This window comes from Chrysemys picta, chromosome 2 (genome assembly GCF_011386835.1).
Source record: "Chrysemys picta bellii isolate R12L10 chromosome 2, ASM1138683v2, whole genome shotgun sequence".
In the NCBI taxonomy this organism is placed as follows: Eukaryota; Metazoa; Chordata; order Testudines; family Emydidae; genus Chrysemys; species Chrysemys picta.
The window spans coordinates 89,163,021-89,186,701 of NC_088792.1; the positions used below are offsets into that span (position 1 = coordinate 89,163,021).

The 23,681-nt window shown below is 44.5% G+C and overlaps 1 protein-coding gene across 27 annotated transcripts in view; it reads left to right on the forward strand.

The window, feature by feature from the left end:
* ARPP21 (cAMP regulated phosphoprotein 21) overlaps positions 1 to 22,351 on the forward strand; it is a 267,880-nt gene extending 245,529 nt beyond the window's left edge. For all 27 annotated transcript variants that reach the window (XM_065583668.1, XM_042860290.2, XM_065583670.1 and 24 more), the window contains 2 exons: positions 17,678 to 17,829; positions 21,548 to 22,351. In XM_065583668.1, the coding sequence (XP_065439740.1) occupies positions 17,678 to 17,829; positions 21,548 to 21,805 (410 nt within the window). In that variant the 3' untranslated portion in view covers positions 21,806 to 22,351. The remainder of the gene's footprint in view (positions 1 to 17,677; positions 17,830 to 21,547) is intronic.
* Positions 22,352 to 23,681: the final 1,330 nt, after the last annotated feature.

Genomic DNA, 23,681 nt, shown 5'->3' on the forward strand with positions numbered 1-23,681 from the left:
GCTTGTGCTTGATTGGTTATCAGCTCCCTAACACCACCAGCTTGTTAGTCAACCAACCAAACTCCTCAGGCCTCTGCCAGCTCTTACTTTGCGTTGCCGGTTAAAAGTAGGCGTACACCCTATCCCTGAGCCCCTCTGGAAGTGCCCCCTTGTAGTGTGTCCAGCCCCTGTCATTGGACACTCACAGAAATTCCCAAGGGAAGAGAATACACACAGCTTGATTGCTACAACTCAGGATCAGCTCCTTTATAACATCACAGCATTGTGATATATTTATAGTGAAACAATCAGAAGTTTATTATTAAAGATTAAGATTTAAGAAAGTGGGTAAGGATAATAAGTGGAAACAGAAATGGTTACAGAGAAAACAAAAAGTAGAACATCCATCTTAGAGTCTAACTTAACTTTAACAAGCTAAAATCCTCACCTAAAGCAATCTCCTGGCATCATCAACCCACATGGCTGGGATCTGCCGTTTATGGATTCAAAAAGCACTGTCTTTTTGCTCCCTCGGTGAAAGATAAAAGGTGCTGTCCCTATCCTCTAGTTATAGTCCAATAAACCTTTGAAATGCTCCTCTAGACAAAGCTCTTTTCCCCCTGCTGTTCTTCCCTTCCTTTTGACTTTCCATCCCCCCTCCTGACTTGTATGTAAATAGGGCTTCCATTGTTTTGCCTTACAATACCTAATCTACATATGTACCTAGGCACATAGGTGAATATACATCCTCTTATCTGATAAAACCAGTTTTTCACCTCTCTGGGTGGTAACACCTTGATACAAACCATAAGGACATATTATCAGTATATAGACATAACTTTTTAAATATCATCCGTACATACATTCCACAATGATATTAATGACCAGCATGATCTTGTCTTTCATTTAAGATCTCCCATGGTATTCTTTATAGATCAGTACTATGATAGCACTGTCAGGTTGGTCAGGAGGCTACCGTTACAGAACAGTGAACTTGCTTTGCCAGGTGGCATTGAGGAGTTCTTAGGGACACAAACCCTTCTGTATCTCTCTGCGCATTTTTGTCCTGTCAAAGGGATCACTGTTTACTGTAGATAGATGGTAACAAGTATATTAGTCATTGTTGTGTCTTGTCATGCGTCTTGTGTCGTGATGGTCTTTACATTGTATTTCTATTCAAGTTGATGACTGCAGTATTGAGTCATAGTGCTGCCATGGCCTTGGTCTTCTGTAATTACAAACTCAGTACAAGAATTATAAGGTTCCATTGTTAGGGGGCAGAATTGCAGCCGCTCTTACCCTTAGATACTACCCATGTCAGCTTTTGTGGGGGTGGTTGTTTTTTATTTAATTTTTAAAACAGCTTAACAAAACCTGGGAATTTTCAAGGTGATGGTGACATGGGGTGAAGGGAAGGGGCAAGGGAAGAAAGATTGTAGCACCATTGGGTGCTCCATCTTACAGTGGTGCTAGGCAGTATGGGATCAGGGAGCTGCAACAATGTCCCTGGTGGCTCCCCCTCTCTGCTGTGTCCAGTGACGGACAATTTAGGAAGTAGACGCATTGTTATTTGTTATCATTGGAATCTCTCACACACATCTCAATGATCCTTGTCATTGGAAGTTTAGGGATGTAATAAGTGCTAAATAGCCATCCCCGATTTTCATAGATTTTTAAGGCCTGAAGAGACTGATCATCTAGTCCAGGGGTAGGCAACCTTTCAGAAGTGGTGTGTCAAGTCTTCATTTATTCACTTTAATTTAAGGTTTCGCTTGCCAGTAATACATTTTAACATTTTTTAGAAGGTCTCTCTCTGCAAGTCTATATTATATAACTAAACTATTGTTGTATGTAAAGTAAACAAGGTTTTCAAAATGTTTAAGAAGCTTCATTTAAAATTAAATTAAAATGCTGATCTTACGCCGCCAGCCTGCTCAGCTCGCTGCCAGCCTGGGGTTCTGTTCACCTAGGCCGGCAGCGGGCTGAGCGGGGCCTGCGGCCGGGACGCCAGCTGGCAAGGGGCCGGCAGCCGGGACCCCCAGACCTGGGGGGGGTTCAGGGGTCAGGGCAGAGGGCTGGGTGTGTGAGGGGTGCAGGGGAGAAGGCTGGGTGTGTGGGGGGGTTCAGGGGTCAGGACAGAGGGGAGTGGGTGTGGGGGGGGGTGCAGGGCAGAAGGCTGGGTGTGTGTAGGGGTTCAGGGGTCAGGGCAGAGGGCAGTGGGGATGTGGGGGAGTTCAGGGGTCAGGGCAGAGGGCTGGGGTGCTCAGCTCATGGGGGTGCTCCCAGCTCCCTGTCCTGAGAGGCTCATGGCAGGGGGCTGGAAGGGATATGCCCTGTTCCACCCCCTTCCCCAAGGCCCATCCCTACCTCTTCTCTGCCTCCTCTACGGAGCAGTGAGCACGCTGCCGCTCGGCTCTGCCCCACTCCCCCTCCACCTCCCCCTCGCAAGGGCCATCAGATGATCGGCGCAGGGAGAGGGAGGGGAAGGAGGAGGAGGAGGAGGAGGGGCAGGAAAGCACCACGCGGGGGGAAGAAGCGGGGGAGGGGGGAAGCTTGGCTGCCACAGGACCAAGGTTCCGCCTCCTGCCCCCGCAGGGGAGAGTGGTGGGCAGTGGGGCTGGGGGCCGCCCCCCCCCCCACACACACACACTGCTCTCCCCTGCGGGGGCAGGAGACAGAAGCTTGGTCCAGTGGCAGCCAAGCTTCCCCCTCCCCCGCTTTTTCCCCCAGCGTGGTGCTTTCCTGCCCCTCCTCCCTTCCTCCTCCTCTCACCGGGCAGGCAGCGTGCCACTCAAAATCGGCTTGAGTGCCGTGTTTGGCACGCGTGCCGTAGGTTGCCGACCGCTGACCTAGTCTGACGTCCTGCATAACACAGGCAATAGAACCAGTGATAGCCACATTAAGCCTATGACCTCTGTTTAATCTAGAGCATGGCTCTTAGAAAGATATGCAGCTTTGATTTAAAGATTTCAGGTGATGGAGCATCTGCCTTATCCCTATGGAAGTTGTTCCAATGCTTACTTACCTTCCCTGTCAAAAATTTTCAACTTATTTCTATTCCTCATTTGTCTAGCTTCAGTTTCCAGCCGTTGGATCTCTTTTGCCTTTGTCTGCTAAATTAAAGAGCCGTCTACTATCAGAAATCTCTTCCCCATGTAGGTACCTATAGACTTCAAACAAGTTGCATAATGATAAAGACAGGTAAGTGATACAGGCCGAGCTGGATTGTTTGGTAAAATGGGCTCATTTCAAACAACACCCACATTTTAATACAAGCTACATCTGAGTCTTCTCTTGGATAAACTAAGTAGATTGAGCTCCTTAAGTCTCTCTTACTATAAGGCGTGTTTTTCAGACCTCAAACCATTTTTGTTGCTCTTTCCCTTTCCAGCTTTTCAACAACCTTTTTGAAGTGTGGGTACCAGAACTGGACATAGTAATCCAGTGATGGTCTTATTAATGCCATATAGAGAGGTAATGCCACCTCCAGCTTTATATTTTCCTGCTATTTTTCCTACGTCCTTCTCAGTGTCATTGTATTCCAGGATACAGTCCACTATCTTATAAGTGTGACCTCTACATTCTTTGTTCCTAGATGTATAATCTTGCATTTAGTTGTATTAAAATGCATGTTGTTCAAACGAGCCCAAATGATCCAGCTTGGCCTGTATTACTGACCTGTCATTATTTACCACTCCACAATTTTGGTATCATCTGCAAATTTTGCCAACAATGATTTTATATTTTCTTCTAGATCATTGATAAAGATATTGAATAGCATTGGGCCATGAACAGATCCCTGCTTGAACCCAGGAAAAATAAACAAAACAAAAACTCCACTAGGATGAAGATCCCCATGTGCAGTTACTTTTTGAGATCTGTCAGTTAGCCAGTTTTAAATCCATTTAATATGGACTACTTTGATTTTGTATAGTGCTCATTTTTTATCAGAATGTGGTATGGGATTAAGTCACATGCCTATTGAATTCTAGGTACATTACATCAATGGTTATCTTAACCAAACTTGTAATCTCATTATAAATTATACTAGGTTTTTTGACACAAGAGACCTATTTTCTATAAAACCATGTTACCTTTGCCTAGGGTCAGAGTCAAGCTAACAGACCTATACTTACCTGAACCATCCTGTATGCCCTTCTTTAAATATAGGCACAAATTTAGCTTTTATCCAGTCCTCTGGAACTTCTCCAACATTCCAAGGTTTGTTAAATATCAACATTAATGGATCAGAGAGCTCCTAGGCCAGTTCTTTTGTAACTCTTGTGTGCAAGTTATCTGGTCCTGCTGATTTTAAATGTGTAACTTTCAGAGTAGCTTTTTAATATCCTTCTTACTTATTGATGGAATAGAAGAATTTCCTTATCACTACAAGACATGAATACAACACTCTGCTTCTTTCCAAATTTCCCTGACGCCAGTTGTAGTGAGCTGGTTGGATCTTCTTTGAGAGTATCTCAGTGGATGTTTATCTAAGGCCACCAGCTATGTCATATAATGCAGTGGCTGCAAATCTCTAGTCAGGTCTCCTAGAAAGTCTGTGTGATGACACATATCTTTCAGTGGGTCCCAGAAAAGTTGATGGGAAATCCTATTTCACAGGAAAAGGGGATGATCATCTCCTGCATTTCTAGGTATCCTTTTCACAGTTATGAGACGAACGTATGTGTGTTTGAGAGAGAGGCTGGCTGGCAACTGATTGCCTACTTCCTAATTCCCAGTCAAATCCCTTTCACAAGGAGGGAGAAGTGTCCCCATAAAGCTGACCAGTTAGTAATTTATTTCCATTCCTGAAAAAGGAGGGGATGAGCGGAGGGATGTGTAGTACTAGAATATCACCTCCTTGGGCTCTGCTGTCTTTAATCATATCTAAATCTCTCATGAGAATGTGATCCCATCAGGTTTTCTGTTGAATTGCTCGGAGAATTAATTTTTCTGGATTTAAATTGCAAAGGCTTGGTTCATTATAGCACTGAGAAAACTCTCTGGCACATCTGCGTATGCAGTGGGGAAAGAACAGTGAGTGCTACAACGACTTCCTTCAAAACACTTTGTGAATTTATACATTGACATCAATAATGCTACTTAGTTGCAAGAGCCCAGTTCATGTGGGAGCGTAGAGCAAAGCCTGCAGTTCAGAGACTTGCCAACCAAAACCCTCCTTATCTAAAGGCTATGTCTACACTAGAGAGCTTACAGCGGTGCACCTGTACCAATGCAGCTGTACCTCTGTAAGATCTCTTGTGTAGCCGCTCTGTGCTAACAAGAGAAAGCTCTGCCATCAACATAATTAAACCATCCCCAGTGAGCGGCGGTAGCTATGTTGGCGGGAGAAGCTGTCCCGCTGACATAGCGCTGTGCACACTACCACTTTTGCTGGCGAAATTTATGTCGCTTAGTGACATACGTTTTGCCGACATAAGTGGTAGTGTAGACATGGTCTAAGCAGAGTGTTGATATACTTATAAAGTTACCCTGCTGTTCTTTGCCTCAATTCTGAATCTAGGAGTAAGGAAAGAGTCCTTCCAAACAGGGGCATGCTACTCATAAAGGATGTCCACTAAGACCAGTTGAGCACCAAACTTGCTTTAATCATACTTCTGGCTTACGTTGCTGGCAGAGGCGTGAGACCATTGCATTTTATCTTTTAAGCTCTGTAGCCTCATTAAGAAATTAAAACATTTGTGGGCCTTTCATGTAGTCTGTCTCCCTCTGGGATATTTAAGTTATCTGTCAGCATGGTGATATGGGCCATAAAGGTTCAGAGAATTACCTCAACAGTATGACAGCCTCTTCCATTTAGACTGGAATCCAAGGCTCCTTTTCCCTCTGAGGCATTCATTGAAATTCCATGCACGGTTCATTCCTCTGGTTGTTTAACAATGTCTCTCATGTTTGCCCTGATTTTAAAAATCCTCCTTTGTAGCAGAGATAACATGGAGCAGGATGATATAATTGCAGTAAAGAGGCCCTGGAGCTTGCCGTAATAGGATAGTTCATCTGATGTGTATTGCCATTAGAAAATAACCCACGTACGTATGTTCTCAGGGGACAGTAAAGAGGCTTTTAAGGAATACACTTTATGTAGTATGAAAGCTAATGAGCAAAAGAGCAAGTCTGAAGAAAAACTATTGCTGCAAAAGGCATGGTTCCACTTCCTGTCCTTTACTGATCTCCTGGAACCCATCCAGTTTGAATATGCTCTCCTCTACCCAGTAATGTGATACTTTTCATGCAGTATAGTCAATTTCTGGTCCCATTTTCACAACACTGGTCTTTTTCATTTTCATCTAAAAATAAATAGCATGCCAAAAGCGTGGCAACATTGAATGCAGGATTGAAACTGCTGCTGTATGCATAAAATAAATAGTATTGTAGGATAGCAATCTCTGATATTCCATCCCCCATTTCCCCTTCTCCCTCCCCCCTCCCCCCCCAAGAAAAGATTTGCTAGGATAATGTAGTTGCGTGATCTCACTGAGAAGGTGATAAAATAAAGTTCTGTTACACAGAGTCTGAAATATCCCATCTTCATCCTTTCCCCATGCCATAGCCCACCTGGCCAGTGTGCAGTAAGGGGATGCAGACACCAACCCACAGCAGTGAACATTGAACAAGGGAGGGAACCATCCCAACTGTGCAAGTTGTGCCGATCCACAGATGCAAAACTTAGAGAAGAAACTGACCTGGTCAGCTTGTGTCATTTACACTTCCATGAGGAGGAATTCAAGCTGAAACTTACCTTGTCAGTTTTGCAAAGGACGTGGTTTCCTTGAAAATGAACATGGGCCAGATTCATAGGTGATGTGCAAGGGGGTATAATTTACATGTAAGTAAATGGATAGAAGGGGGCTCAAATTGGAGTAACTTACATGCTGATGGGACCCAAAGTTACACCAATATATAAACTTAGGCTCTTTTCCACAGAACTTCTGAATGTCTTTTATGTGTCAGGCAGAGACTAGCTGTCTGTCAGCATATGAATTCAGATATTTCATTTCTACCTTGTTTCCCTGGAACAAATATATTTTTATTGCCATTAGAATGAAAATCTCATTCTCCATTTATGTTTGAATCCTCTGTATTTTCTCTTCAGTCCTTGTAATGCAGGATCATATTCCACACTTACAAAAACAACATACAGTTTAATGCCCTTTAAAGGCCACAAGGCCACAGAAGTAGTGGTTGGTTTTAATGGTTTTTCATAGCAGCAGTGTTGCTTTCGGGCTTGATGCAGATTCTCTTTGTGATGTGGTGACCTAGCATTCCCGCCTTGACACCTTGCCTGAGTGTGAGAAGTGGAAACAGAAAAAGGAAGATAAGGGACCAATATTTCAGAATCACAAACACCATAATTTTGAGATCGTGTGTGATGCTAAGGATTCCCACGTTAATTTGTTTGTCCTGCAATAAGTTGTGGAATAGGATATGTAGGTTTTTCTGTGGGGCTCATAACCACAGTACTGTATCTGAGTGTTACAGGTACATTAGTAAATTTATCCTCACGGTTCCCCTAGGATTTAGGGAAGAGTTTAATTCCCATTTTACAGATGAGGACCTGCAACACAGTGAGATTATATGATTTACCCAAGGTCACACAGGATATCTTTGACAGAGCTGAGACCAGAACCCAGATCTCCTGAGTCCCAGTCCAAAGTCTTCACCCCATAGTATAAAAATAATTATTTCCTGATGCCGGGTTTGTATAAATACTGAAGAAGCATCTCTGCTGTTGAACATTTTCAGTTAAGATGAAGACTTTGTGCATTGTCTTTTTCATGGTAATAAAAAATGAAATCTCTCTGCCAAATTTGAAATCCATAGTTGAGTATCTAATTGCCATGAAAGTGTATTGTATTTGTTACATACGGTGCAGCAGATCCTGATATCTTGACACAGAAAAGGTCTGCCAAGAGATAGTGGAAAAATAGATGTGTTTTCAAAAGGAAAAACACATAAATGCCATATTGTTCCCTTAGTCCATGCAAACAGCTCCAGTTGAAATCAATGGAAGTTGTATGTGCATATCAAGAGCACACTTTAGCCTTTTCAAATAAAATTTTTAATGGGCTAGATCATAGTCATACACATTTATTCTGAGAGCAGGGTATAGGATCTGATCCAACTCCCAAGGAAGTCAATGAGATTTAAATCAAGCCAATGTAGAATATCGTGGGAGCAACAAAATAAGTCTTGGTGAAGCAAGCATCTTTTTTCCAGTGCCTCTCATCACCAGTGTCGCCCCAAAACTGTAGTGTTTTTAGACTTCTAGTTGTCGTCTCCTCTGGGAATAAGACCCATTAAAATGCTACATTTTCTGTGTACCTAGTCAAACATTCAATAATGCAGTGAAATTCTAGCATTCAAACAAAAGTCATTTGAATATATGTGTTACTGTAGGAAAATATATATAGCCAAAGGGTGTGAAAATTCTCCCCCCCTCCCCAGTTCTTTTGCTGAAGCAGCAAACTGTCTAGCCCGGTAAATCTAATTTTCTACAATGTTTGTATCTTGCTATGAATTAAGGAACTCACTTTATTTAACGTCTGTTACACATCTGTGCAGTTGTCAATCACTTTTCACTGTGCCAGTTTCACTATGCTTGTTACATTTGTGGCATGTATGGGCTCCCTGTGTTGTGCATGTATCTAACATGTGAAAAGGCCAAATTCTGCCCTTGGACAAAAGCAAGCGGCTTCCATCGAGTTGCATTGCATGCCTTTGAGTTGAAGTCCTAAATAAGGAGTTTGATTTTGGTAAAGAATGGTGCTAAGTACTGGGGGTTCTGCATTATGGTGTGTTGTGTGACATCCATAATATTGTTATAGCCAAGAGGATATGAATTGTTTAAAAAAAAAACCAATCATTTCAGTATTAATTTAGGGCTAGATTGTGGCCAGCCTCTCTGCATGTCCACAAGAGAGAACAATAGTCATCCTGAAGGGGTTAGGGATATGGACCCGTCCCCCCTACATATAACCTACAGGAGCCAGCAGGCTAGACAGCACTGTACCTCTGTAAGGATTCTAGGAGTCGGTACACACACTGCAAGCTCCAGGAGACACTGGGCCTGATTCTCATTTACATTAAGGCCCCTTTACTCTATTCTAACAATGGGAAGGGGCCAAAAAGGGTGTCTAGATTACATTCTTCCTCACTCTGAAGCTCCTTTGCACTATGAGAGCAGTGTAAAGAGACCTTGGTGTAAATGAGAATCAGGTCTCAGTGGAGCAGTAAGACTTATACCATTCCCCCCCCCCTCCAACTCAGAGTGGCAGCTGGAAGATGCAGAAGTGCCCTTAAATAGGATAAATTGCTTAATCTAAATATTGAGGGGGTAGAACGGTAAAAGTGACAGAGTATAGACTAGATTAGGGGGCGGGGCTTCTCTGATTAGGGGTCCTATGAAGGTAGCCAGGCAGCGACACAGGAGCCAGCAAACAGAGCTGTAAATGGAGGAGTTTCGGGGGAAGACTAAGAGAACCAGGCAGAGGAACAGACAGGCTAGTGAAGGGAGTGTGTGGTGTTCTGGCAGTGTTGTGGTGCTCGCTGGGGGTTTGTTTTGCTGTGGGCGGTGTTGTTTTGGTTTGGTTTGTGTTTCCCAGACTAACAGGACTTAGGTGGGAAGGCTATGACAGATACAGAGGCAGCAATAGTAGTGACCCAAGCAGTGGAAGACACAATGAGGATGACTGGATGTGGAAGCTGCTGTTTGTACATGATCCTGGAGGGGGTATCTGAAAAGAGTTTCATCTGCATGAAGTGTCACCTGATAGAGCCGATGGAAGAAAAGATCGGAGGATTAGAGATGCAGGTGGAAACTCTGGTTGAGTTTAGAAGGGGGTTCGAGCAGATGATGGAGCAAAAACATGAGGAGGCTGAAGGGAAAAGCTCAGACTTGCAGATGGAAGCAGGACCAAAGAACTCTGAGGGGAGACTGCTGGGTGAGGACAGTGGAAGCATGTGACTAAGAGAACCAGGCAGAGGAAAAGACAGGCTAGTGAAGGAGAAATAGAGCTCAGGAACAGGTTTGCTGAGTTGGAAAATGAAGGAGCACAGCAGGTGGTCACTGAAGGTGAGAGGGCAAGGAAGAAGAGAAGAGGAGCTAGTTCTGTAGGAAGAGGGGAAGAGTCAATGGAGATAAAACCAAATATGAGCCCCAGGAGGCAACAGGATGCGTTACAAAGGATTGCAAGGGAGAATAGGAATCAAGAGTACTTGCAGTCAGAGGGAACAGGGGATAGACCAGAGAATCGCACCATCACCAGGAAAAGGCTGGTCTACATGATTCGGGACTCCTTACTGAGAAGAATAGACAGGCCTGTAACCAGAGCTGATCCAGAGAACAGAAGGGTGTGCTGTCTGCCAGATGCTAAGATACGGGATGTGGACCTGAGTGGGAAAGAATCCATTGATTGTCCTTCATGTGGGAACAAATGATACGGCTACATTCTCGCTGGAACGTATCAAGGGAGACTATGGCCTGGTCCCCACTAAGCCCCCACTTCGGACTAAGGTACGCAAATTCAGCTACGTTAATAACGTAGCTGAATTCGAAGTACCTTAGTCCGAACTTACCGCGGGTCCAGACGCGGCAGGAAGGCTCCCCTGTCAATGCCGCGTACTCCTCTCAGCGAGCTGGAGTACCGGCGTCGACGGTGAGCACTTCCGGGATTGACCCGGGATCGATTTATCGCGTCTTAACCAGACGCGATAAATCGATCCCAGAACATCGATTGCCTGCCGCCGGACCCTCCGGTAAGTGAAGACGTACCCTATGCAAGACTGGGGAAGACGCTGAAGGAAATGGAGGCTCAGGTGATCTTCAGTGGGATTCTGCCTATTCCTAGAGATGAGCAACAAAGGTGTGACAAGATTATGATGAACAACAGATGGCTCAGGCAGTAGTGCTATAAGGAGGGCTTTGGGATATGTGGCCACTGGGAAGCATTCATGGACAAAGGACTGTTCTCTCGGGATGGACTTCACCTGAGTAGGGAGGGAAATAGACTTCTAGGATGGAGGCTGACACAACTGATTAAGAGAGCTTTAAATTAGGAATTTGGGGGAGATAGGAGATATCCAGGTAATCTCCACGCTGGATTTTAACATTGAGAGGGAAGAAAACGAAGCAAGAAAGGATACAGCTGTGGGTAGGAGAATGGACATAAGGAGGAAGGGTAGTGTAGATACCAGTCTAATAGGTGATACTGGAGGTAGAATGTCTGTGCATAATCAGGTAAAGAATGGGAGCGAAGCCAAACAGCAAAAATTAAGATGTTTGTATACCAATGCGAGGAGCCTAGATAACAAAATGGAGGAACTAGAGTTACTGGTCCAGGAAGTGAAACCAGATATTATAGGGATAACAGAAACATGGTGGAATAGTAGTCATGACTGGAGTACAGGTATTGAAGGGTATGTGCTGTTTAGGAAAGACAAAAATAAAGGAAAAGTGGTGGAGTAGCATTGTATATCAATGATGAGGTACACTGTAAAGAAATAAGAAGTGATGGAATGGATAAGACAGAGTCTGTCTGGGCAAAAATCACACTGGGGAAGAAAGCTACTAGAGCCTCCCCTGGGATAGTGCTTGTGGTGTATTATAGACCACTGGGATCTGATTTGGATATGGATAGAGACCTCTTTAGTGTTTTTAATGAAGTAAATACTAATGAGAATTGTGTGATCATGGGAGACTTTAACTTCCCAGATATAGACTGGAGGACAAGTGCTAGTAATAATAATAGGGCTCAGATTTTCCTGGATGCGATCATAGGCGCCAACTCCGTGGGTGCACCAGGGCTGGAGCATGCACAGGGAAAAATTGGTGGGTGCTCTGCACCCACCAGCAGCTCCCCACCCCACCTCCCCACCCCAGCTCACCTCCGCCTCCACCTCCTCCCCTGAGCATGCCGCTTCTCCCCCTGGCTCCCAGCACTTCCCGCCGCGAAACAACTGTTTCGTGCGGCAAGCTCTAGGAGGGAGGTGGGAGGAGGGGGAACATAGCACGCTCGGGGAAGAGGCTGGGCCAGGGCAGGGATTTGGGGAAGGGGTCCAGTAGGAGCAGGGAGGGGGCGGAGTTGGGGCGGGGACTTTGGGGAAGAGGTTGGGGCAGGTGTGGAGTTGGGGTGGGGCTGGGAGTGGGGGGGGCTTGAGCGCCCACCGGCGCTAGGAAAAGGTGATGCCTATGGATGCGATAGCTGATGGATTCCTTCACCAAGTAGTTGCTGACCCAATGAGAGGGGATGCCAGTTTAGATTTTAGATTTGGTTTTGGTGAGTAGTGAGGACCTCATAGAAGAAATAGTTGTAGGGGACAACCTTGGTTCGAGTGATCATGAGCTAATTCAGTTCAAACTAAATGGAAGGATAAACAAAAATAGATCTGCGACTAGGGTTTTTGATTTCAAAAGGGCTAACTTTAAAAAAATTAAGGAAATTAGTTAGGGAAGTGGATTGGACTGAAGAATTTATGGATCTAAAGACGGAGGAGGCCTGGAATTACTTCAAGTCAAAGTTGCAGAAACTATCTGAAGCCTGCATCCCAAGAAAGGGGGAGAAAATCGTAGGCAGGAGTTGTAGACCAAGCTGGATGAGCAAGCATCTCAGAGAGGTGATTAAGAAAAAAGCAGAAAGCCTACAAGGAATGGAAGATGGGAGGGATCAGCAAGGAAAGCTACCTTATTGAGGTCAGAACATGTAGGGATGAAGTGAGAAAGGCCAAAAGCCATGTAGAGTTGGACCTTGCAAAGGGAATTAAAACCAATAGTAAAAGGTTCTATAGTCATATAAATAAGAAGAAAACAAAGAAAGAAGTGGGCTGCTAAACACTGAGGATGGAGTGGAGGTTAAGGATAATCTAGGCATGGACCAATATCTAAACAAATACTTTGCCTAAGTCTTTAATGAGGAGCTTAGAGATAATGGCAGGATGACAAATGGGAATGAGGATATGGAGGTAGATATTACTATATCCGAGGTAGAAGCCAAACTCAAACAGCTTAATGGGACTAAACTGGGGGGCCCAGATAATCTTCATCCAAGAATATTAAAGGAACTGGCACATGAAATTGCAAGCCCATTAGCAAGAATTTTTAATGAATCTGTAGACTCAAGGATTGTACCATGTGACTGGAGAATTGCTAACATAATTCCTATTTTTAAGAAAGGGAGAAAAAGTGATCCAAGTAACTACAGGCCTGTCAGTTTGACATCTATAGTATGCAAGGTCTTGGAAAAAAATTTGAAGGAGAAAGTAGTTAAGGACATTGAGGTCAATGGTAAGTAGGACAAAATACAACATGGTTTTACAAAAAGTAAATTGTGCCAAGCCAACCTGATCTTCTTTGAGAAGGCAACAGATTTTTTTTAGATAAAGGAAATGCAGTGGATCTAATTTACCTTGATTTCAATAAGGCATTCGATACGGTTCCACATGGGGAATTATTAGTTAAATTGGAAAAGATGGGGATCAATATGAAAATTGAAAGGTGGATAAGGAACTGGTTAAAGGGGAGACTACAACGGGTCATACTGAAAGGTGAACTGTCAGGCTGGAGGGAGGTTACTAGTGGAGTTCCTCAGGGATCGATTTTGGGACCAATCTTATTTAATCGTTTTATTACTGACGTCGGCAGAAAAAGTGGGAGTGTGCTAATAAAGTTTGCGGATGACACAAAGCTGGGAGGTATTGCCAATACAGAGATGGACCGGGATATCATACAGGAAGATCTGGAAGACCTTGTAAACTGGAGTAATAGTAATAGGATGAAATTTAATAGTGAAAAGTGCAAGGTCATGCATTTAGGGATTAATAACAAGAATTTTTGTTATAAGTTGGGGACTCATCTGTTAGAAGTAACAGAGGAGGAGAAGGACCTCAGAGTATTGGTTGATCACAGGATGACTATGAGCCGCCAATGTGATATGGCTGTGAAAAAAGCGAATGTAGTCTTGGGATGCATCAGGTGAGGTATTTCCAGTAGAGATAAGTTGGTGTTAGTACCGTTATACAAGGCACTGGTGAGACCTCATCTGGAATACTGTGTGCAGTTCTGGTCTCCCATGTTTAAGAAGGATGAATTCAATCTGGAACAGGCACAGAGAGGGTCTGCTAGGATGATCCGAGGAATGGAAAACCTGTCTTATGAAAAGAGACTCCAAGAGCTCGGCTTGTTTAGCCAAACCAATAGAAGGCTGAGGGGAGTTATGATTGCTCTCTATAAACATATCAGAGGGATAAATACCAGGGAGGGAGAGGAATTATTTAAGCTCAGTACCAATGTGGACCCAAGAACAAATGGATATAAACTGGCCATCAGGAAGTTTAGACTTGAAATTAGACGAAGGTTTCTAACCATCAGAGGAGTTAAGTTCTGGAACAGCCTTCCAAGGGGAGTAGTGGGGGTAAAAGACATATCTAGCTTCAAGTTTGATAAGTTTATGGAGGGGATGGTATGATGGGATAGCCTAATTTTGGCAATTAATTGATCTTTGACTATTAGCAGTAAATATGCCCAATGGCCTGTGATGGGATGTTAGATAGGCTGGGATCTGATTTACTACAGAGAATTCTTTCGTGGGTGTCTGGCTGGTGAGTCTTGCTCACATGCTCAGGGTTTAGCTGATCGCCATATTTGGGGTCGGAAAGAAATTTTCCTCCAGGGCAGATTGGCAGAGGCCCTGGGAGTTTTTCGCCTTCCTCTGCAGCGTGGGGCACGGGTCACTTACTGGAGGATTCTCTGCACCTTGAAGTCTTTAAACCATGATTTGAGGACATCAGTGGCTCAGACGTAGGTTAGGGGTTTGTTGCGGGAGTGGATGGGTGAGATTCTGCGGCCTGCATTGTGCAGAAGGTCAGACTAGATGATCATAATGGTCCCTTCTGACCTTAAAGTCTGTGACTTTGACTCTAAGCAGCTGTGCTGTCCAGGGGATCTCATCTCTGACCTGTCCATCACCCCCACCACCATCCTCTGTGCATTCCCTTACCTATCATAAGCAATGGTAATCCATGCTTATCACTAAGTGCAATTAGTACTTTACTACTGATGTAGAGGTGAATTTTATGTATGGATTTTGCTAGGGCAGAGGTTATGAGGTACAGTATTGCAGTGGGATGATTCCCATATATTCTGCATAAGAATGGATACACAATGGTTCCACATCATAGTAAGCTGAAGTCAAGATTTAACAAGTGTCCTTACCTACCACTGAGCTCATTCAGTTAGTGGAAATAGACCAAATCTGTTGTACAACTAGAAGTAAAACCACATACAAATAGTTCACGTGTAACTACAGCCGTATATAGCTGTGGTAATCCCATAGTATTTTTGAGGAATAACAGAAGATTTTCCTTTGTTTGACCCTACTTATCTAAGGTACCAATTGCCTTACTGTATAGGTGTGTCACATTGCTACCTGATGTCCTCTTCCTGCAATCTCTTTTCCGCACCTATGATAGGCTGTCATCTTAATCCCCAGTTGACTGTCCTCTGCAGAGTAGACTTGAAGTATGGTGGTACTTTGGGGAAAACAGGTGAATTAAAATGAATTAATTCTGCTCCCACTTTTAAGTGATTCCACATGTTTTAGCTCAGTCCTTCAAATCCCAGATGTGTAATGCTAGGCTTTTTAATGTATGACATCACCCCAAATAAGGGAGACGCAGGGGCAGAAGAGGATGTGAAACACACACACGCGCGTGCACACACATATGTCTTGTGCTAACTCGGTTTCAGTGTTTCACATTTATGATGTTGATAATTTACAGGACTAGGCAATATGCTGACACCAGGTTTGTGTGGAAAAGCAGCAAATTAGAGTCTAATAATCCCAGTGCCTTTGAGAGAGATGTGATGCTATTTCAGCCAAATAAATTTGTCGCCCAGGGAATTAATTCTTTTTCATCGTTAGATTTACTGGAAATGGTGATCTCATATCTATTGGGAAAACATTTTTAATGGGAAGCAAGCCAAAAATTCTGGTCAGAGGTGCCATACGTTTCTCCTGTATAAAAATCTTAAGAGGAAAGCTATCAGCACACAATGATATGGCATATACTGTGTCGTTGGTTACTTTATATTTCTTTATATAATCAAGAAATGCCCAGATGATTTCCAATTTGTGGAGTATAATGAAAAACGCACTGTATTCATGAATATAAATTGAGCAGATGTGACACTTATATTGTCACATGGAAATAACACAGTATTTGCTCTCTGTAATAACTCTTATTTGCCTGAAGTATGCTTATTCAGAGACGACCACCGCAAAGTAGAGAGTGCTGTGCTATGCATAACTGAATGTTAAACAACAAAACTAGAGAGGAAGAGGTATCGTTAAGGGAAAAATAAGCTCAGATTTACAACTTTTCCTTCGCTGGAGATATACTGTAGGGCTGGGAACCTTCTATGTTTTCCACACCTGGTTTCTGTGCAACATGTCCACCCACCTCCGATTGCTGTCTTTACTGCAGGCAGGCCCCTTCTCTTCAATAAAACTCCCCAGTCCCCTTGTTCCAGTGGTACTGGTGAAACCACTGACACTGGCACATACTATCTCCTAAGACTGCCACTGGTCACAGCTGGTTCTCTTCCTTCTCTCCTTTCCATGCTGCTACTCATTGCAGAGCTCTCAGCCCCACTTGCTTACCCATAAAGGGACAGCACGTTACAAAAGGAGCAGTCCCAATCGAAATTTTCAAACCTATCACATTGTGGTGGCTTTGCATGCAAAGCTGATAGTAACTGAAAGCAGGTGTCATTTTTCCTCTCTCTATGCTGCCTTTCTTGGTCAGTTGCACCTTGGCTTTATTTACCCTGGAGCACAGTGAAGAACCCCAGATAGTGCCTGGCTTGAAATTATTAGAAAATTCTCTTTCCTAGGCACTGAATAAGTCCCTAGGCCAAAATATGAGCATCAACATGCACTAGCCATAAATTAGAGGCAACCTTATAATGACAAACCTCATAAGGAAGCAGAGATGTGTGTCCGTAGTGATAAAAATTGTTTTCCCGTTCTCACTTCCGCTAGTATCTTCACACTTTGTTAGAGACTTGATGGCTCATGGAACAGATAACACAACAAGGAGCCTTTCACCTTTAAGTCATTGTTTAGGAGCCAGCACAAGAGCACAAACCTCAGTCCTTATTTAGGCAAAAACTTCCATTAACTTCAATGGAAATATTGCCCGAGCGAGGACTTTGTAATTAGATACTAATGGTCAAATCCTGGCTCCCTTTAAATCAATGGGATTTTTGCCATTGAATTCAGTAGGTCTAGGATTTAACTCTAAGTGGCCAAAAGTCATTAAAAACTGATGTCTGTTCAGGGTCTTATGTCAACTACTGTGGTTTCAGCTAAGTGTCCCTCGGGGATGACTCTGGCTCAGGATTGAAGAACAGTAGCTGGACAGTGTAGGGAAACTCACACTGTCATTGCTCATGGTGCCCCTGTTCTGTGTCTAAATACAGTACTTTACCTTCAAGAATTGTCAATTCGCCTCCATTCCTGAGCGTTATATTCACCTAGATTTTTATGTCCAGTAGTGGTTCTCTCAAAGGGGATGAGATTGCACAGGACATGTGAAGGGATAACCTGTTTTTTTTAAACAGGGCTTTAGTTTTGCCTCCATGAATGATGATTCACAGACAAGTGAAAATGATTGTTTCTTCCAGGTTATCAGCCTGTCTTGACTAATCAGCAACAAGGGTTCCAAGGACTCATGGGAATGCAGCAACCTCCCCAAAGTCAGAACCTGATGAATAATCAGCAGGGAAATCAGGTGCAAGGCATGATGGTTCAGTATCCAGCCATGTCGTCTTATCAGGTACTTACAAGCTGTACTCAGTTTCTCTCTTTGAAAATATATACTTACAGTAAATGATAGTGTCATATCATGGCGGGTGAGCTGTCTTGATTTAGTCTTTTATAAATATTTTTTGCCTATTTCTGGCTTCAGGCCTCATTATGCACATGTCTGACTCAAATCTAGTGCACTCTACATGCTGTCTTTATTCTCCCTTGTACTTCCGTTTTCATTCTACATTAGACTACATTGATGTGATCATTATATTAATTATGGTTGAACTGATCAGCTCTGCATTAGATATAAAGGAAGACTTGGTTCCTTCCCTGAGGAGCTGGAATTAGAAAGTGAGAGAGAGAACATGAGAGAAATTTGTTTTGTTCATCCCTAGGCCAATGCAAGATTGTTCCCTACCATGCATATGAGTCCTTTGTCTAATCCAGTTTTAAATTACTCATCTGTGGAGAGGGATGTTGGAACATTTTGTATAGGAGGGGTGCTGAGAACCATTGAACCAAACTGTAAACCCTGTATATAATGGAATCCACTTCAAGCCAGGGGTTGCGGCACCACCCCTCATTCCAGCACCTATGTCCGCGGAGGCTCCTGCCACTTCACAAGGGGACACTGTCCCAGAATCAGGGCCGGCTCCAGGCACCGGCTTCTCAAGCAGGTGCTTGGGGCGGCCGCTCCGGAGAGGGGCAGCACGTCCAGGTATTCTGCGGCAATTCGGCGGAGGGTCCCTCACTCCACCTGGGAGTGAAGGACCTCCCGCCGAATTGCCGCCGCAGATCGCAATTGCAGCTTTTTTTAAATCGCGATCGCGGCTTTTTTTTTTTTTTTTTTGGGCTGCTTGGGGCGGCCAAAACCCTGGAGCTGCCCCTGCCCAGAATCAAACAGACTTTACGCTCTGTGTACTGGTAGACAGACTAGCCATATGGAATTATGTTTGTTAGACTTTGAGAAGAAAGGCGGTAACTTGATTTTAAACAGATTTCTTGACTCTCAATTTCAGCTAGATTGATTGAAGTACCATGAGAGCCTGTGTGATGATGAGAGGGCCTATGCTTCTATTTTCCACTAGTTCCTAGAAAACCAAAGGAAGATTAATTCATTTGAAAAGCATGTGGTGGTTGTGAGGCCTCTCATCTTTTCCATAGTCTGTTCCTATTGCCTAAAGTAAGGATAAGTCTGCTGGAAATGGGGTGGGGGGGAGCTGAGGAGGAGGAGGAGAAGGGGAATGATTGTTTGGTAGAAATTGTTTTTCTGTCCTTTAGCCCCAGGTTTGTGGGTAAATGACCCCTTGCTTGGGTTAAAGACAGAAGTGTGAGATTATATAAGTGTAGCCTATGTAGATCCTTTGCACGCACTGATGATGAAAAATTTTGGTCCAGCTAGGATCTGACAATGCCGCATATTAGTAGGTGATCAATCTGAGTTATAGCCTACATAGAGAGGCAGCTTTGAAAATCTCAGTCAGTATCTTTACCCATTCAAATGATAGTTACACAATACAATGGTAATAGAAATGGGCTAACATAGGAACCTTTTATCAACATGTCGTGGGGTCTGCTCACAGCTAGTACGCTTCCTCCTGGTCACTCCAGGGATTAGCTGATTCCAGGTCCGACACCTCCTTTCTGCCTCTCACCACACGCCCTGCCTTCTCTTCCTGGCTCACAGCGAGGCAAGATGATCTGTGTTCATGGCTTAGCCCTCCGCCCAAGTCACATGCAGTGTTCCCTCTAATTTTTCCCACCCATGTGTGGAATGAATTTTGGGCTGGGGCAGAGGATTGGTGTGCAGGGAGCTGAGGGCTTCCGCTGGGGGTGCGGGCTCTGGGGTGGAGCTGGGAATGAGGGGGTTGGGTGCAGGGGAGCTCTCTGAGGCTACAGTGGGAGAGAGGACCCCCCCTCAGCTTTCTCTCCCTGCCGCAGCACCTTGGCCGGGCTGGGTTGGAGCTGGGGAGGGGCGCCTGCCCCCGGCCAAGATGCCCATCTCCCAGCCACGGCAGGTTCAAGGGAGGGGCGGCTGGGCTGGGCCGGATCGTGGCCACAGGAGTGACAATGCAGCAGGTTCAGGGCTTGGGGAGAGGCATCTCGCCCTACTGCTACCCTGAGCGTCTGTGCCGCACAGTTTAGAAGGAACTTAGGTCACATGTCCTCCCATTCCGGGGCATCAAAGTCTCATCTCTACGAACGGGCTCAGGCAGTCTTCCCATACACTTCCTCAGTGGCAGGTAGGGGAGCCCAGGCCCACCCTCTACTCCAGGTTTCAGGTCAGGGATCCTTGAATTAGCAGCCAAGGTCTGTTCCCTTCTGGCCCTTATTGCCTTTTCCTGAGCCTTTCCTAACCTTCTGGCTCCCCCAATTATCTGGGTTTGCCAGCTCCCAAACTCCCTCCTCCCAAGGAGTAACTGTAGCCTACTTTGGCTCTGTAGCCCCCAAATCCTTCACCCAGAAAGTGACTGCAGACTACTTCCCTGTGGCCAACTTCCTGCCTTTATAAAGCCAGCCCACTTCATTCCTCCTCAGCTGGGTGCCCTCATTATTCAGTCAGGGGATTACATAAGCCACCTGATTCCCTCAGCTATGGCCTGTCTGGTTAATTGGCCCCTTTCTTAGTCTACATTAACCTGTGCAGGGCAAGTGTGGGGTTAAAACCCCATTGAACAAAACCTTCCTCCTTTTAGCCTCCCCCCTGAACTTAGATAAAATAGGAAGAGGATTCATAACACCCTGTTTTTCCCAGTACAAGGATGAGACGTGTCACCAAAACCTTTCGTCCATGTGCAAACAAAACAGAAGTTCGTTTAGAATCACATCTGGTTCTGCAAACACAAAACCCAACAGATGAGATTTTGGCTCAACAGAAACAAAATAGTTTGTGGTCTTGATTCTCCAATACTCTCCAGCTCTTCTCAGGAACAGAGGAGAGGAAGAACTGATTTGCAACTGGCATAAGTTAAAGCTGCAAACTTGCACCACTGATGTAAAACTCCTGGGGACCACCAGCTTTACATCAGCAGAGATTTTCCAGCTGCTTTACATTCATTTTATACTGCGTAAACCAGGGGTGGCCAATCTGTGGCTCTGGAGCCACATGCGGCTCTTCAGAAGTTAATATGCGTCTCCTTGAATAGGCACCGACTCCGGGGCTGGAGCTACAGGTGCCAACTTTCCAATGTGCTGGGGGGTGCTCACTGCTCAACCCCTGGCTCTGCCACAGGCCTTGCCCGCACTCCACTCCTTCCATCCCCTCCCCTGAGCCTGCCATACCCTCGCTCCTTCCCCCTTCCCCACCAGAGCCTCCTGCACCCCACGAAACAGCTGATCGGGAAGTGCAGGAAGGGAGGGGGAGGCACTGATCAGTGGGGCTGCCAGTGGGTGGGAGGCGCTGGGAGTGTGGGGGGGAGTTGGTGCGGGGGCTGCTGATGTATTACTGTGGCTCTTTGGCAATGTAAACTGGTAAATTCTGGCTCCTTCTCAGGCTCAGGTTGGCCATCCCTCGCATAAGCAATACAAAATGAACTTGGTAGACCAGTGCTTCTTCCTCAACCCATGACTAATCAACAGTAAATTTTGTGGTAGTTCTGAATGGAAGAAAGTGATATGCCCCGTAAAATACACTGGACATGCAAATCAAAATAAAAGGGAATGTGCAATTCGGAATACATTGGGGATACTTTAATTCATTTGGATCTAATTTACCAATTTGTTTTTCATATACTGTCTTCTAGGTGCCAATGACGCAGGGTTCTCAAGGACTGCCACAACAATCATATCAACAACCAATCATGCTACCTAATCAATCAGGTCAAGGAACAATTACAGCCACTGGAATGCCTGTTTACTGTAATGTCATACCTCCCACCCCACAGAACAACTTAAGGTTGATTGCCCCACACTGCCCCTCCAATAACGTTCCAGTTATCACTGCCAGCTGCAGGACAAACTGTGCGAGTATTAACAATACAGGGTGGCAGGTCAAGTACTGATACTGCGGCTTAGTGTGGATATACAAGGATAGCGGTGCATTATTTGACAAATAACTCATGGCCTTCAAATGAAGAGGAGCACAACGGGATAATCAGTTGGGGACATAAGTATTGACAGTGCTCAAGTGATTGCTGCTGGAATTCTGTAAAAAAAAATTAAATTAAAAAGATGTTTGCTGGTTAATGGTGCATATTTTGTCATGTCTGCTAGGTATGCCTTTATAGCTTAGCTAGTGACATGAATTCATTGAGGTAAGATTTTTTCCTACCACTGAACACCACTGTGTAGATTGTAATATCCCTGATTCGGATTAGTTTTGTACTTTGTGTTGAGTTTGTGAAGCTAAAAGTATTTAAAAAAAATATATAATAAAATCACATTGTACCAAAGCTGTAATGGAAATTTAAAAAAACAAAAAAAGAATTGCTGAATGGAAGGAATAATTTATATACACTATAGAGTTTTTTTATGGACATATACTGTATTGTAGTGTTTAATCACAATAAAGCTATTTGACCTCATGGAGAAAGGTCATGTTTCTACCACCTGTTTGTTCTCCTCTCTCTTTTTGAATGTCTTTTTCCTTTGTTTTTTGTGTTGCCTGATTTCTGGTCTAGTTAATGGGAAAGCTGTTTAATGATGGGCTTGCTGAAATTTGCTGAAGGAGAGGCATTAAGCTGGGTCTCAACATGCAGGTTCAGGGTCAGCTTGGAAAGGTGTGAGATATTGGGACAGATGCTCCACTGCCTCCAGGAAGTGCTCAGTGCAGCTGGGAAGAGGATCCAAAGATGATCTTAAGCTACATAAGAATGGCCACACTGGGCCAGACCAATGGTCCATCTAGCCCAATATCCTGCCTCTGACAGTGGCCAGTGCCAGATGCTTCAGAGGGAACGAAGAGAATAGGGCAATTTTGAGTGATCCATCAATTCCCAGCATCTGGCTGTTGGAGTTTTAGGGACACTCAGAGCATGGGGTTGCATCCCTGACCATCTTGGCTAATCGCCACTGATGGACCTGTCCTCCATGAACTTATCTAACTTGTTCCTCAACCCAATTATACTTTTGGCCTTCACAACATCCCCTCGCAACGAGTTCCACAGGCTGACTGCGTTGTGCAAACTACTTAGTTTTATTTGTTTTAAACCTGCTGCCTATTCATTTCAGCAGGTGACCCCTGCTTTTTGTGTTTTGTGAAGGGGTTAATAACACTTCCCTATTCACTTTCTCCACACCAGCCATGATTGTATAGACCACTATTGTATCCTCCCTTAGTTGTCTCTTTTCTAAGCTGAACAGTCCCAGTCTTTTTAATCTCTCCTCATATGACAACTGTTCTGTACCCCTAATCGTTTTTGTTGCCCTTCTCTGCACCTTTTCCAATTCTAATATCTTTATGCTCCCCCAATCCTGGGGCCATTCCTACACTGAGCCTCTTCCCAGATACAAGTTAGAGCAGCTCCAACTTGTGCTGACTGACTGTGGCCATAGAGGCCATTACTACAGCTGGGGATAGCATAGGAATTCCCAGCCACGCCACCACCCTTGGCAGAAGGAATGAGGCTGGTTTAAGAGCTACAGTGGTGGTGCCACAACACCCCAGGATCGCTCTGCACTGCAGAGATTCTGCTGTGGCTAGCTTTAGTGCCATTTTGCAGCAAGGGAGCAATAAAAGATTGTCCTGACTGTAGACCAGGGTCTGATCCATTATGTTCAAGCAGCAGGGGTGGCTTCTGCGTTTGTCACCTTGAATCTTAAAACACATTCATCCTGTAGAAAAATGGAATTGGCTGGGATGTCTGTTAAAAGGTTTATGGAATTCTTACACTGTTCCTCATGATTACATCCTGGTTCACTAAAACACCCACTTCAGTT